This window comes from Electrophorus electricus, chromosome 10, assembly GCF_041902795.1.
Source record: "Electrophorus electricus isolate QZ-2024a chromosome 10, ASM4190279v1, whole genome shotgun sequence".
Taxonomy (NCBI): Eukaryota; Metazoa; Chordata; class Actinopteri; order Gymnotiformes; family Gymnotidae; genus Electrophorus; species Electrophorus electricus.
Genome location: NC_137506.1, coordinates 30,636,095 through 30,651,090, shown reverse-complemented (window position 1 = coordinate 30,651,090; position 14,996 = coordinate 30,636,095). Strand labels below are relative to the sequence as shown.

Sequence of the window (14,996 nt, the reverse complement as noted above, 5' to 3'; positions counted from 1 at the left end):
CACGACATATTTTGTTTGAGACAGCTAGATAACGATTGACCATTGCTAAACATAATCTTCTGAAAACTGAGTAATTCCCACAAGCACAGGGACAAATCTGCTGGCATGCTGAATGAATATTTTATTCATAACTGGTTTATAAAAATAAAATACAAAACAATTTCAAATGAAAAAAAAAACAACAACACTGTACAGGGCATTAATATGATACAAATGAAAATTAACAGAAATAATTACAGTAATGTACATGTATTCTCTTTCTAACATTTTTTTTTTTTTTTTTTTTTTTTGAGGCTGTACAGTGATATTTCAATTCTTTAACATTGTGACCTGGTTTATAAAACAAACAGAACAGGTAACAGACCTCATCCAGGAAATATTACCACCACTGATCAGCAGATACCACAACCAATCAAACTGTTATAGAATCAGAATTAGTAAAAGAGGACTCAACCCCTTGCAACATTCATGTACCACTCTTCAGTTTAATGGTGCAGTGACGTGGAACACGAAGTAGGACATCAAATGAGATGCAGATGAATAGTACAGCAGGTAATGCAAAGTCAGCTGGAAGCATGGCATACAGGTAAGGTTCTTACGCATTAAGACTTTATAAAGATCGACACTTTTGATATACTGACAAATGCAGCCTCCCTTAAAAGAGGTCAAATGAGGTGACTACCCTACAGAGTCTCACGTAAAGCAACACAAAGTGCTGTGGATCTTCTACTACGGCAAGTAAAGCGCTTCACAGTCTTGACTTCTTCCTTCAATGGGACACAGTAGTAATCAATCACTGTTCTCAAAATATTTCACCATTTATGCTTAATTTCCTAAATCCTTATACAAATTAAAATATAAAAAAGTCAGTGACAGTAGATCACAGGTACTCTGTAAAATAAATTGTCCTTAATGTGCAACTTAAGAAAAAAATCTGTTCTAAAAAAACTCAAGACACTGTACACTTAAATCTGAGAAGAATAACAAAACATATAATAACAATAACAAGTCTGTCTGGAGTGCTCATATATGATCCAAGACTCGACACGGGATGAACTTTCCTGCCTGCTGCGCTATGAAGAAACAATTCAGCCAAAAACAAGCAAGCACTTTAAACGTACTCTGAGCTGGAATACTGAAGTGTAACTAGCAGGAATGCTTCTGTAAGCAGTCTTAAAGTGCCTCAACTTTAAATCTCCTTCCATTTTTGCAGCTTGTATACTATATTCAAAGCCTGGCACAGAAATCCTATTGATTAGTTCAAAACTCTCACTTGATGGTAGTGGTCTGTATTCTGTAACCTCCTCTGACCCTAGACTAGACCTCTGACCTTAGATCTTACACAAACACACTTATTAAGGCGACTATCTAGAGTATTAATGCAGAAGAGGAGGGTTAGCTGCTTCAGGGAGATCTGCCCGGCTAAACAAGATACTTGGTTAAGGAAAAGATTTCCTTTTTTTGCCATTAAAGGTTCACTTGCTTAGATATTCCACATGTACCAGTGCATCTTACATCTTTTTAGAGCCCCATATATATTAATCAATCAGTTGCTCAACAGCTACAACATTGCCACGTGGGTAAATACTCAAAAAAAAAAAACCTTAAACAGTCAAAATGAGTATGGGAGTGCAGATCAAAGAGAGCGGAGTTGAAACCTATAATATCCAACCAAGCCATTAAAATAAAAATATAAAAGTCAAGTAAAATCCCAAACATTGAGCCTATTTACATGATGACAGTATCATACATATGACAACAGGTAGCTTGCGTTATTCAAGTTGTTGTTAGCGGTGGAGTCTCTTTTGTCTTGAGTGTGTGCAGACGGCAGCATGTAAAGCAAGAGTTATGGTACATGATGGCATCTTATGAGCTGGACTGCGAGGGTCGACATGGTGGAACCACAGGAAGTGTGAGAGAGGTCAGTGACTGGAGCCAATGAACAAACAGCACAGACCTTTACAAACAGACCTGAGAATGTACCCTAGAGGACAGCCTCTAACTGAATGACTGCAGTAATGCTACACCAGTATATATAAAAGGACTCTTTTTTTTCCCCAGTATTGCCAGGGTAAATTCATGATATAAAAAAGAGCTCTCTAGCTGACATGGTGAAATTTTGATCAAAGCTTTCTAGTCAAAATGTGAGCGACACCCAAGTTCATGATGCCTCAGAACTGCATGAAAATGTCCTCGATTTTCCCTCTCTGAGCCAGGTGTGAATAAAAGATTCATTTGTCCCAACAGTGCCGTGTGAAACGGGAGATTCCAAAAAAAAAAATAATAATAATCACTTTGAACCTTCAGAGTGCAGGTACAGAGTCTCATTTGCCCAGAAAGCAGACAGACCTGCAGTCATGCACACACAAGCAAGGAGCTTTCAGAGGTGGAACTAATCAAATGAGTGGGAATGAGCACCACATGCATAACTACGTGTTTATACGATTAATGCTGTATAAAACTGGTTGCTCCAAAAACAAAAAACACACAAACAAAAACAACAGCAGAAAAATAATACCACTGTAACCTGATTGTGAAAGCTTGAACCTTGTTTACCCATAATCCAAAGTCACACCTCCTTAGGCACATATTAAAGTGTTTCAGACACTTTTAACGATTGCTTCGGCGATGACTACTTTGTGGAAAAAGAAGCACTACGGCTTGTCCGTACACGCCACACTCCCGAGACTGGATGTACGTGCTGTTTGGACCGAGAGCTGCCCAGAGCTCACACAGAGAAGAGAATAGTGATGGCATCGACCAATCAGAACATCAAACTCCGATGATCTGTCAGTGTACCTGCCACTGCACCAATCAGTGGGATGCAATATGCATTCTAGCCCAAATAACTATTTCATTAAATACTATATTTCAGGCTGACGGAGCTCAATGCAAGTACACAAACCCATGCATCTCGTGAACAGACAAACTTCTGCATTAGTGCTGTAGCTACATGATATGCCTTAAGGTACAAATAAAAAAACCCATAAAACAACAAAGAATCTAAAAACAAATTTTGAAAACTGGCCATTTAATTCCTGTAACAATGAAAGTAGCCATCCTCTCTTCTAAAACAAACAAGGCTACTGACAATAGTGTAAGGGTATCATCCTGTCCCTTATCTAACTTAAACAAATGAGCTGAAAACAGGATGCGCGGTAGCAAGACTGGATCCTGTATGTGGAATATATTCTCATCAGCTCTGTTGTTACCGAGGCGAGGGCAAACAAGAGGACCCACTGCTGCCAGGCCTGCACCCCCCACCGGTACCGACCCCACTGGTCCACTCACGACTGGAGCAGGTGGAGCCTGCAGCGGGCGTGGCCCACTATCTGCTCAGCTTGCTGGAGCACTTGGCCTCTCGCGTGCCGGCTTTGGCCCGTGGAGAGCGGAGGGAACCGGAGCGGGCCTGCCGCCCGCAGCCCAACTCCTGGGCGTGGGCGCGGCGCGGGGGAGGTGAGCCCGAGGAGCCCGGCCGGCCCGCGCGGGGCTCGTGGCGCGAGGGCGAGGAGCTGGCGGAGCGCTGCAGGGAGGAGCAGCTGCGGGGTGACGCGCTGGAGCTGCGCTGGTGGTGGTGGGCGGAGCCCGACGGGCTCACGCACACCAGCCTGGGACCTGTGGGCTGCGGAGAACAGCGGCTACAGGCGGGCGAGGCGCGGCCCGAGCTACCCTGCATCAGCTGCGCTAGGCACATCAGCAGGTCCGAGTCACTGGTGCTGCTCGCACGGATCCGGAACCGCCGCAGCCTGAGTAGCACATGGGAACGTTACCCCAAAGCTGATCAGAACCAGTTTTGGAAACAAGACAAAATTATGAAAATAGGTTGAAAATATATTTAAAAAATATTTCCTACTTAAAATGTATTCCTTCCTTATCTCATTTTTTAATCATTTTGTTCTCTTTATGGCTGTTATTAATATTTTTATTTTTGTGCATTTACCATGCCTTTTTGAAAGCCCTATATAGATTGTTTCGCATGTTTCGCAAGACCTGCGGTGACGGATGCTCTCCCTTACCTGCCGTCCACAGAGGTACGTCTGGGGGGCTTGCCGGGAGGGGGGCGTGGCAGAAACTGGCTGGCCAGCGCCTCCTGGGTGGAAGTGGGGTTCACAGGCCGGGGGATCTTACTCTTGCGTGACAGAGGGCTGGAGGACAAGGAGCGAGAGGGGGCGTCGTCGCCCGCCTGGCGCTCGGAGCGCGAGCCCTGCAAGGACTCGTCGTCGTGGGAGCGGTCGAAAGGGGAGGTGAGCTGATCACGCTGGAGGGCAGCCAGGACGGAGCGGCGGTCCGAGGAGCGCGAGGGCGAGGCGCATGGTGAGGGCGGGACGTGGTGGGCTCTCTTCTGCAGCAGCTTCTCCTTGGCAGAGCCTGGCGGAGGGTCCTGCAACAGTCTGGAGGCCTCCAGCACGGGGATGCGGCTCGGCCGCCGGGCAGGGTCCCGCCCCGGAGCCGTGGCTCGAAGGGACAGGGCAAGGCTGGCGATTTCAGCCAGGGGGGCGCTGTTCTCCTCCGCAGGGGGGTCTGCGACAGCACGGCAGCCAGATCCTCCGTCAGGGACCTCGGGCTCAGACGGCTGCTTCTTCTGAGCGTCCGTGAGAAGGGGGTCGTGGCCGTTTGTCAGTACCGGGCTGTGTGGGGAGTGTGGTGAGGTCTGCAGGATGGACAGCGGGCTGGGCGCTTGGGAGGGTCCGTCTCCGTTCGTCACAGGAGCTTCGCCAGCGGTCGAAAGGCTGGCGGGCTGGGAGCGGGGGGAAGGCAATTCCTGAGGCGAGTGGACCTCTGCTGTGACAGTCTGGGGCTGCGCTGCTTTCTTGCAGTTATCATGCTTCTCCAGCAGGGGGCACTGTTGCACACTATCCGACGCTGACTGGGAGGACAGCACAGAGGGACGCTGAGCTGTCAGCTGAGAGAGAAAAAGGGAGAGAGACCTTGAATCCATGAATTTGGCAAACTGTTCAAAAGAACTAGATATTAAAATCAGATGTTGTATGGGGAAAAACACAAAAGCAGTCGAATGAAACCACAGCATGAATATGTAAGAGGCAGGCCAGCAACAGCCTACGGGCCCCATGATGTTAGAAAGAAAACTGGAGTCAGACAGTCACATATTTTGTCACACAGAAAACAAGTTAAATCACTACCAGAACAGTGACCAGAGATCTGGAATTATGAGAAGGAGAGGGTTTTATTAATATATATAGTCAGAAGTTGGCTTTAATGTTCACGTAAGGAACGTTAAGACACATCAACACACTTCACATTCAGAAAGCCATATCTGCTCTGTTTCTGAAGTTACACAGTCATTCAGAATGAGCAAGGCCCCAGGACAGCAATGTGACAGAAAAACCAGAACAGGTGGGTTGGGGGGTGGAGGGTGGGGACAGAACTGGAGCGTGGAGGTGGTAGGGGGAGGATGTTAGTGAGGGAAACAGAGACGGTCAGCAGGGGCTTCACCTGCTGTAGCTGGGCCCGCGTGATGCGTATGACCGAGGGGAACTTGGCGTTGGCGGCGCCCGGCGGGATGGCGGGCAGCTTCCTGTGGCCAGGGGAGCAGGCGTGGTGGGCCTGGGGCAGCGGCAGTAGGGAGGCGTGGCACGAGGAAGAGGAAGAGGAGGAAGGGCGGCGGCGGTGGTCAGCCGACTGGCTGCGGCGCAGGGCCGGCGGCGAGCGCGGCTGCAGTAGTGGGTCGGACAGCGTGGTCAGGAGCGCGTGCGGGCTGGGTGAGCGTAGGAGCAGGGGGCTGCTCGTCCGGACCACCGGCTCCTCCGGCAGAGACGGAGGAGAGGTGGGGAGCTGGGGGGGGGAGGGGAGTCGGTTGTAGGAGAGAGTAGCCAAGGGAAGGGAGGCATAAACAAGAGAACAAAGAGCAGGAAGGGGAGGGCACGGGCGACAGGATGAACAGAGCAGTGCGTTATGGGTAGAAAGCTGCTTCTAGATGGACAAAAAAACAAACAAACAAGAAACTTAGTGTCTGTAAGGAGACTGAAGCGTGCAGTGGGTTGGCGCCTCTGAGGCCCAGAGAGCTAGAGCACAGGCGTGACTGGTGGGCACTTTGACCTGCCCGCGAGCACAGCAGCTCAGGTGACACGCCGGGACCGGGATCAGGTGAGCTCACTGGCACAAGCTTGGGTGGTGCGGGGCGAGGATGCCCTTGGTTGCTCTGGTTACCCTGGCTGAGGAGGGTGTGGGTCTCCAGAGAGCGCCGGCCCACTCATACGTGCCGAAGGAGGCGTCTGCCTTTTAGCGCAGTTTAACAGCTAAACCAAACGGCTGACAATACTGGACAATACTGGCCCAAAGATTTTGCAAGAAAAATTTACGGGTTTTGAAAAACGTTCATCAGTAACACAGGGGTTTTCACGGATCTTTCTCACATATGTGAACACCAAAGACTTCTATTAGAGGCACAAACAAGTAAACAGTCAAGCAAAGCAAAGCAGCCCTTAAAACAAAACAAACAAACAAAACAGCAAACAAGCCTGCATAAGTTGGAGTTGTGAGAAATCTCCCCTGTGGGTGGTGTCACGTGACTGAGGTGTGAGTACCTGTGTGAGTGCTCCCTCCGCCAGTGCTTCAGCGGGGCTGGTGGGGGTGACGGGGGCCAGGCTACCCACGGCCCCCGTGCCCTCCACCCTCAGTTCTAGCCTCTCCACTCCGGGCACCGCCGCGTCATGGTGGCTGGGTCTTCCCTTGTCCGAAGACTCCTCCGCGGTCTGCAGCACCTCGGGCTCCTCCTCGGGGCTGCCGGTCAGCTTGGCGTCGGGCCCGGGGCTGCTGTCTGGCGGTTCCACCTTCACCCAGTCCTGGGAGTCCACGTCCTGCTGGCCCGAGCTGAGGTTCAGGGCCACGAAGCCGCTGCTGGCCGCCCCGTCGCCTTGCTCTGGAGAGCCGGGCGTGGAGGGCTTGGGTGAGGCCCCGCCGGAGAGACGCAGCTCCTCGTCGTAGTGCCACACCCGCTCGGCCCGGACCGGCGTCTCGCGCGCTGCTCCAGATGCCTGCTTCCCGGTGCTGCTACGGCATGCAGACGGAAAAACGTCAACGCGGGTCACAGCCGCGGGGGGCGTGGCACGGCGGGCACGACGAACACTCACCATGCCTCGGCAAGACACTCCCTGTTGGGCTTGGGCTCCAGGTTCAGCCTCTTCTCAAGCTCAAAGCCGTGGCCGTTACGCAGCATCCTCAGAAGAGGGCCGTCCCTGTCCGGGGGCACCCCCTCGGAGCCCACCCACACGGGAGAGCCGGCGCCGGCGCGGGGGCTCCCACTGCCCTGGTTATTGTGCCCCTCCTCCATGGGTCCCTGCAATCGCACACCACAGCCAACGCGTTAAATCCGGACCAGTCCGCAGCTGCAGCGGATGGCTCGGGGAGCGGCCGGGAGGCCCGTACCTTCCAGCCAGTGGGGCGGATCCGGTTGCGGTTGAGGTCCAGGTCCTCCCACAGGACGGGAGAGGCGGGTGGGCGCTCCGGGGCCGCGTTGTTGTCTCCATCACTGAGCTGCTCATCCTGCAGAACATCATCTGTGTTTTCCTTTTGGAGGTCCCCCGGCACCAGCGAGGCGTTGGCCATCCTGAAGCAGAGCGCAACACGAATCGCTCAACACAGATTTTCATATTCAACAAAAAATGTCCTTCTTGCTAACGTGGCTAAAAATGAGTGAAAGCTTACTAAGCAAAATGTCATGCAGACTGGCACCACAAGCATTCTCTCCCTGTTAACAACACTACCGCTGCTTTGCCTTCAACTACCTACACTAGCAGAATGAACACCGATTTAGACCGAACTACTAACCCCAGCAACATTAGCATTGTTTGTCTGGGGCGGTGTAGGGGGTATTGATCCCAGCAACATCAACATTGCATCATCTGCATCTGTCTACGGTAGTGACATTGGCATTATTTTCGCTTCATCTACGCCAGCTCCATGTTTGGCTGAACTGCCCATGTGCTCACCCCAGATGGGCCGGCGTGAGGCGTGTGTGGTGCTGGGGCGTGCTGGCGGCAGCACACGCGCTCACGGTACCATCTACACCTGCCCTCTCCCAGTCGTAGGTGTCATTCTCCACTACGTTGTAGGTTTTCATACTATCCTCAAACACCGCCATCAAAAGCTACGAGAGAACAAGCCAAAAGCACAGTCTGTCACGCACAACACCAGGATAAAAACATTCCCACATACTGTCAGAAAAAAGGTTCATTCTGTTTGATTTTATACCGATAGCCTGCTACTAACAGGCACAACACACATTCTGCAGACCGGCATTTGACTATCTTTTCGAACAGGTTGTTAAGTACTTATAATACACAGTACACATTTGTCTGAACAATGACAAATTACGACTAATACGAATAATCTGTATAAATGCTTAAATAAATATTTATAAATCTTTTTCTTTCAATAGAAATAAGTAAATAGATGAATAAATATCATTGGAACAGAGCTGTAAGAGTCATAAATCTGTACCTTATAGTCTGGCTTGGTGAAGTAGTCCAAGTTGCTAATGTGGTCCAGGAAGACACTGAACTCTGAGGGCAAGTTCTTGAGCATGAGCCGATGGTCATAGGTGTCCTTCAGCTTCCCCACATGCTCCTGACGAGGAAGGACACACATCACATCCAGCGGCAATGGGACACGCCACACTCGGAGCGCTCGGCCGCACCCTCCTCTGCCTCACCCACCTTGTCTTTGATCTTCCTCCACGGGAGCTGCCCCACAAGGAACTCCACCAGCATGTAGAACAGAGACCACAGGTCGTCGTGCCTGCCCATCTCCTGCGGAATGAATACCACGAGCTTCCGTTACAGTCAAGAATTGTTTGGTTGCCCCGGTTAAAGCGCGAGGGGACCACGGAGCGGATGCAGAGTGTCCCTGTTTCAGGGAAGGGCAGAGCACAGCGTTTCTAACAGACGTCAGCTGTTTTCTAGTCAAGGTGGTAAACAGAAGAACGGCCAAGTGAACGGTGGTGTGTGTGGAAACGTACCTTGTTCTTGTGAGCGTTGATGGAAGCGTATCGTACCGTCCCCCTAAAGCCAGCGACAGGCCGGGGCTAGAAGACAGCAGAACAGACAGTACAAGGTTACTGTACAAGACGTGAACAGGTTAAGATAAAAGACTAGACTAGAATGTAACTGGCTCACTGTGAAGTCTATACACACACACACACACACAAAGTAAAAAACCACATACACACAAAAAGTGAATAGCGAGCACACTGACCGGTCTGACCTCCTGGCATGAGTTAGTGAACTGACGTGCCAAACCGAAATCGAGCATGTAGCAGGTGCGGGAGGTGTTTGGAAATCGACCCATGGCGAAGTTGGACTGAAACACATAGAGAAGACTGGATAACACACATAGCCCCGACTGGGTAACGCACAGCATTATAGCACCCTGCCCCCCCTCATCTAAACATCTCTTAGCCAGCAGCCCACCGGTTTGATGTCGCGATGTAGGAAGCCCACGGAGTGGATGCTCTCGATGGCCTTGAGGATCTGGCAACCTAATCGGAGGGTGGTACTGATCGTAAATGTGCCACGGGTCATGCTCCTCCTTAGGTCTGCCAAATTACGACCCTGAAAAACAAACAACCAACCAAAAACTCTAGAAGCAAGACCAGATCACCTAAATCTGTGGCTTTCTTATTGATAAAATTGCTCAGGTCAAGTCCAAGGTTAAGACATGATGTAATCTGATTGATCATATTTAGATTGATCCATATTGTGAAATTATAGTGCTTATAAATTATGAGATTATTACATTTTTATTATAATTTTATTACCACTTTTGAGAGATTCTTTCAATAAAGTTTAGTGGTGTTGCTTTTCCTTAATGTACAAATTGCTTGATTTTCCTTTGTATTTGGTCTATATTAATTATTAATATGGTCTATATTAATTATATGTATTAATATTGATTAATATATTATATATATTGATTATATATTTCAGAAAAGAATCTGTCATCAGGTATCAAAGAGTTGGTTTACATACATATATACACACAAATATGTATATATGTGTGTGTGTGTGTGTGTGTGTGTGTGTGTGTGTGTGTGTGTGTGTGCCATATTCTTCTTCTATACTCATCTGCCATTTCTCCTGGGTATTCTGGTAACTACTGATTTTGGTTTTAATGATTCACTGCAAGTAAATAAACCAGGAAAAAAAATGTACCTGAAGCTCCATCACAACATAGTTGAAGCGGTCATTGCGACCACATCCCACAAAGCGACACACGTGGTCTTTACCTGAAAAAGCAAAAGCAGAGCAATGTGAGTGCTTCGATACCAACTGGACACGTTCTTTAGAGCGTGGCCCCGCACCCAACCCCGTGTAGGGGGAGGGGCGCTTGCAGACGGAGAGCCGATTGGTCTCCGAGGATCTGTGCAGGCCGCGCCCATTCGAGCCTCATCCAGCCGTGCGGACGAAACTCCCCAAACCAGGCCGCTCAGGTCTGGACTCTCCTTCTGCTTCCATCACCTTTCTTAGTCTTATTTTTATTGTTTTACTTTTATGGTACACTTTTGTGAGTAAACCAATAGCCTGTTTCAAGAAGCGCTGCTCATTTGAGCGTTCAGCACGGTGCATTTCTGAGCTTCGTGGCTGCAAAGGCCAGGCCATTACAAAGCAAACATGATCTGCACACATTGATTTTCAAGTAAGCTGAGAGGAAAAGAGAGGAGAGAAGAGATACCCTAAAGAAGATACCGTAAAAAGCTATTTTTTGTTCAGAAAAATGGGATTACAACCACTGTTATAAGACAAACACACAGAAAACATATAGACACATGCACGCCCTCTTGCTCTCTGTACAAATGCAATGTGTGTTTTGTAGATAATGCTTTGTATGTTGCTGATGGACATCTTAACACAGTGCATATTAACATGAAGCAGAACGAGGTGCTGCCGGCATCGGCGTTATGCATTCAGTTCTCTGGGAGAACACTTAACCGTCATATTGACAAATGGATTTAAGTCGCTCCGGATAAAAGCGTCTGCCAAATGCGGAAAATGTAAAATGTAAAATTCCCTTAATTACCATGATCTTTACATTTATCCTTTTTGTTGACTCAAAGGTGATAACAGAGATACCTAAAATAGAGTAAAGATTAACTGCAGCTTTTTGCCTTGCTTTTTGTTTTAAAAACACTCTTCTTATTCAACAACTTGCCCCCCAAATGTCGATGCATAAGCAAATAAATGCCAGTATTGGACATCAAGCATCCAACAGAACAAGCCCACATTTCCTGGAGCATAGACACACTCCCTTCTAACTTTACTCACCCTGTAGTTTCTTTAACACCGCCACCTCCATCTTGAGCACCTGCTTCGGCTGCTGGGCTGACTCCACCTTAAGGGCCACACTAGTGCGGGTCAGCAGGTCCAGCGCCTCGTAGATCTCCCCAAAGCCCCCACCTCCGATCTTCTTCAACTAGATGAAACAAAAGGAGGGAGGAGTAATGGACCAGACAAACAAGGAAGGTGTTGAGTCACTGGAAAACTTTTTGCTGAGGAGTAAAACTGGCACCTGCACTGCTTTTCTGACACATTCTATGCAACACTTTTAGGCACTTTTATAGAGATGCATTTGGCTCTGTCAGAAAGTCTGATGTTGCATTTGTATGATACTAACACACACGGCCTCCTATGTCACTTCCTACCGCCCCACCAAATATGCAACACACCTACCCAAGATACCACACAGCACTGACTTCTCACACACACGCACGTACGCACGCCCACACGCGCGCACGCACGCGCGCACACACGCACGCACACGCGCACACACACACGCACGTACGCACGCCCACACACACGCACACACAGAGTGAGCAGAGCAGGGCACTGCCTGTCACTGTGTCCTCCGTCCAGCCAACACATGAACAGTGAAACAGTGAGTCAGTGAAGAAGAGTAAGTCACTCCCAGCTCTTGGGTCCTGGAAAGAACTCGCTGAACTCAGAGCAACACATTGAACACATATAAAGAAGGTGTGAAGTGCATCGACCCTGATCTTTATGATCTCTCTTACACAGTGAGACTGTTAACCTGCTTATATAATATGGGTTTAGTAAAAATACCTATGAAAGAAAACAACACAATGAATGTATGTTCTGTTAAAATCAGCCCTACTGTCGAGAAAACTGCTAAATCAAATTACTATCTTTCTGGCAAGTGCATACAGCACAATTAAAAAATGCTTTACAAGCTTTAATGTGTACTTCATGCACAGTGACTTATGGGAGAGCAAATGCACTCACTACTTTCCACCGCTCCTTGACCAGTGCAGCGGTGGACAGGATGTCGGTCTGCTCCGGTCCCCCGCTCATGCTGGCTCCGGGTTGGCCCCGAGCTCGTCCTCTACGTGCAGAGGCTGAGGCCCAGGCCAGGCATCAGGGCCCTGCACCACCTGCTGACAAAGGCAGGCTAGCATCCACACAAACACGGCCGTTTGTTTTAGACAAGCTGAGCAGAAACCGAATTTGAACACATGCGAATCTATCCGGGGCAGAGCGCTGGAAGGAGGTGGTAGTAACAGAAGAGGCCGCGCACGGTCCTCTCAGGAAGAGTGGGGCTGTAAAAACCCTGAAGAGAGGGCAGCCTGTGCACTGCCCAGCACTTCCCAGCACTGCCTGACGTGCTTCCAGTGATGTGCATCAACAGCAAACACACTCACCTGCAATACGTGAACTGCAGCAAGAATGTGCAAGTCACTGGCCTTAACAGCTAAATATAATACAGCGTTACATGGTATTCTACACAAGCACACACCCACACAGTAAAAAGAAAATGCTGACCCTAGACAACACACACACAGAAGTGTGCTACTACAGCCCAAGAAAGAAACAGAGAAGGACAGAGAGACAGGGGATCATCTATTCTGTGCAGCTTGTCTATGTTTGACGTCAGAGGGCACTGAAGCATTTAAAGACATCCGTATGCTTTCGAAGACCCTCTTTTTTCTCGTTCGCTCAGTCTAGTTTGCTCAGTTTTTTTTTTTACTGTTAGATTACAGTTGACATGGCAATCCCAAAAGACATTAGAATGACTACAGCAAATTCAAATACAAGCATCTGGGTGAAAATCTGATCCAAATTAACTTAGTATTTAAACAATTACTGACTAATTCAAAGTCTGTGGTAGAGCTGAAGATATCCAAACACATCTCAAATTCAGATTTTAAAAATGTATAGAATTTCAGTTTTAAAAGTAAAATTTTACTTTTCAAGTGAATGGTTACAAATGTATTCAAGACTGCAAATTTCAATCAGATACAATAAAAGGTGTTGAAGCATCCAGACAACGATGCATTTGCAGGATGGACTAGAAAAGTCATTAACAAGGGATTAACAGCTTTCACAAACGTCGACGAGAAAGCGAATAAGGTCGGTGCGTAAAATGACAAGGACCCCACCGCACCGTCCAGACCACTGACTGGGTCAATTCACACTCATTATCGAACTTACTGAATGTAATATATGACAAATACGCTTTTTTTCATGTCAAAGACATGAATTTCGGTTTAACGGAACATGTTAAAAATTTCTCACAATTTGATTTATTAACTGTGTAATTTATACAGGAGAGCTTATAGACCGAGTCTGGTACGTGGCAACGCCAGTTAGCCAGCGCAGCTAATAACTATCCGTATTACTCCCAAGAACCAATCCATGACTGGCATTGTTTTATATTAATATAGAATTATGAACATATTTGATTAATATAGGATTATGACACTCTCTAGGACCATTTAGCTAACGTTTCCCGTCGATACTGCGTGAAGATTAAAGGTCCTAGCAGCAGGAGACCTGTCATGGATGTTTTGAAGTAAATATAGTTAGCGTTAGCTTTCTTTCCCACTAGCTAGCCACATTCGTGAAAAAGACTTGCACAAAATGTTAGCGACAAAGCGATCAGAGAACTGAGACCTGACAAATTTAGCGTTATCTTGCCCGTACCATTTCAGATCTCATCACACACAGCTAGTCTTGGCATTTTACTCCAGATTGGTAACGCCAGTTTGGCAATTTTTCTCAGATTGCGCCCCGATCAGATGACTCAGATGTCGTCGCATACAGTTTTCTTTCGTTAAATAAAATAGTTTTTTTTTTCCACTACGATTACGCATTCACACGTTTTTTTTTTTGTTTTTTTTTTGGCTAAAGTCTGACAACATATCTTGTAAACTACACTACTGAACTTGATATAACCGTTTAGCCGATGAGTGGGCCGGTGCCGAAATGTGATCTGCGGTACAATAGAATCCTGCTTACTGCACAGCAAACATGAACTGCGTTGACTCCATACGGACAGTTCTACTAATTTTTTATGGCTAGCTATGTTTACTATCTCTCACAAGGAACAATACGATCGTGCAAAAATGTCCGTCGTAAAGTCAACTGTACGGTAATGGTTAACAGTGCTGTCACCGGCAACGCAGAAATGTCATCAGACATCTGAATCCATGTCGCTTCCCTCGCTACCTACCTGCTAGCCAGCTACAGTCCTGATGGTCCAGAAAGCGCCGGGTGTGGTTAAGGATACGTGCAAAATATGTTTAAAATCATGTTGACGATCTGAGTGCAGTTGTGCACGCTTCATCCACAAGGACATTCATTAAAAAATAAATTCTGGATATGAACATTTATCAAATGCCCCTTCCTCGTAAGCGTCCTCTCAGCATCTCCCCTTCGCTGCGGATTCGTGACGCGCTTGCCTTACTCCTCCAGTCAGCGTGCCTGCGCGCTCGTCCACGATACTCCCCCCCCCCTTAGTGACAGCACACAAACGTCTACGGGCAGACGTTTTGCTAGTGCACGAGTTCCGTGTCGGCGCGCTCACGGGCATTCCGCAAGATTAGCTTAGTCTCAGTGGGAAGCTCTCATTCAAAGGCATTGGTCCAGAAATCTTACAGTGGCGCACTCTGCTGGTGACATTGCTGTACTTTGCACAGGTCACTGTTTTTACTAAATAGGCTCGTCAAACTGGCAAGCGGTTTGTTA

The 14,996-nt window shown here is 48.0% G+C and overlaps 1 protein-coding gene across 6 annotated transcripts; it reads right to left on the bottom strand.

Annotated features, from left to right (window-relative positions):
• Positions 1-117: 117 nt before the first annotated feature.
• On the bottom strand, positions 118-14,704 carry ttbk2a (tau tubulin kinase 2a). 6 transcript variants are annotated; one of them, XM_081721660.1, is made up of 16 exons: positions 14,482-14,704; positions 12,255-12,420; positions 11,280-11,427; positions 10,170-10,243; positions 9,429-9,569; positions 9,214-9,318; positions 8,978-9,043; positions 8,676-8,768; positions 8,461-8,586; positions 7,950-8,107; positions 7,387-7,567; positions 7,092-7,297; positions 6,546-7,011; positions 5,455-5,793; positions 4,017-4,903; positions 119-3,746 (listed from the first exon to the last, which is right to left on the bottom strand). In XM_081721660.1, exons 2-16 carry the CDS (start codon positions 12,321-12,323, stop codon positions 3,329-3,331), a joined length of 3,477 nt encoding a protein of 1,158 aa, XP_081577786.1. In that variant the 5' UTR covers positions 12,324-12,420; positions 14,482-14,704; the 3' UTR covers positions 119-3,328. The 6 variants fall into 6 exon arrangements, with proteins under 6 accessions (XP_081577788.1, XP_081577786.1, XP_081577787.1 ...); XM_081721661.1 differs by having other exon boundaries at positions 12,255-12,403; XM_035532949.2 differs by having other exon boundaries at positions 12,255-14,704.
• Between the last annotated feature and the right edge of the window lie 292 nt (positions 14,705-14,996).

Bases quoted from the DNA above. Each gene is read 5' to 3' on its own strand.
- ttbk2a (XM_035532949.2), bottom strand. From the start codon at position 12,323: ATGAGCGGGGGACCGGAGCAGACCGACATCCTGTCCACCGCTGCACTG. The intron at 5,794-6,545 runs GTACTCACACCT...TCCCCCCCCCAG, and splicing joins CGGAGGGAGCACTCACACAG to CTCCCCACCTCTCCTCCGTC. The intron at 4,904-5,454 runs GTGAAGCCCCTG...TTTCTCTCTCAG, and splicing joins CGCGGGCCCAGCTACAGCAG to CTGACAGCTCAGCGTCCCTC.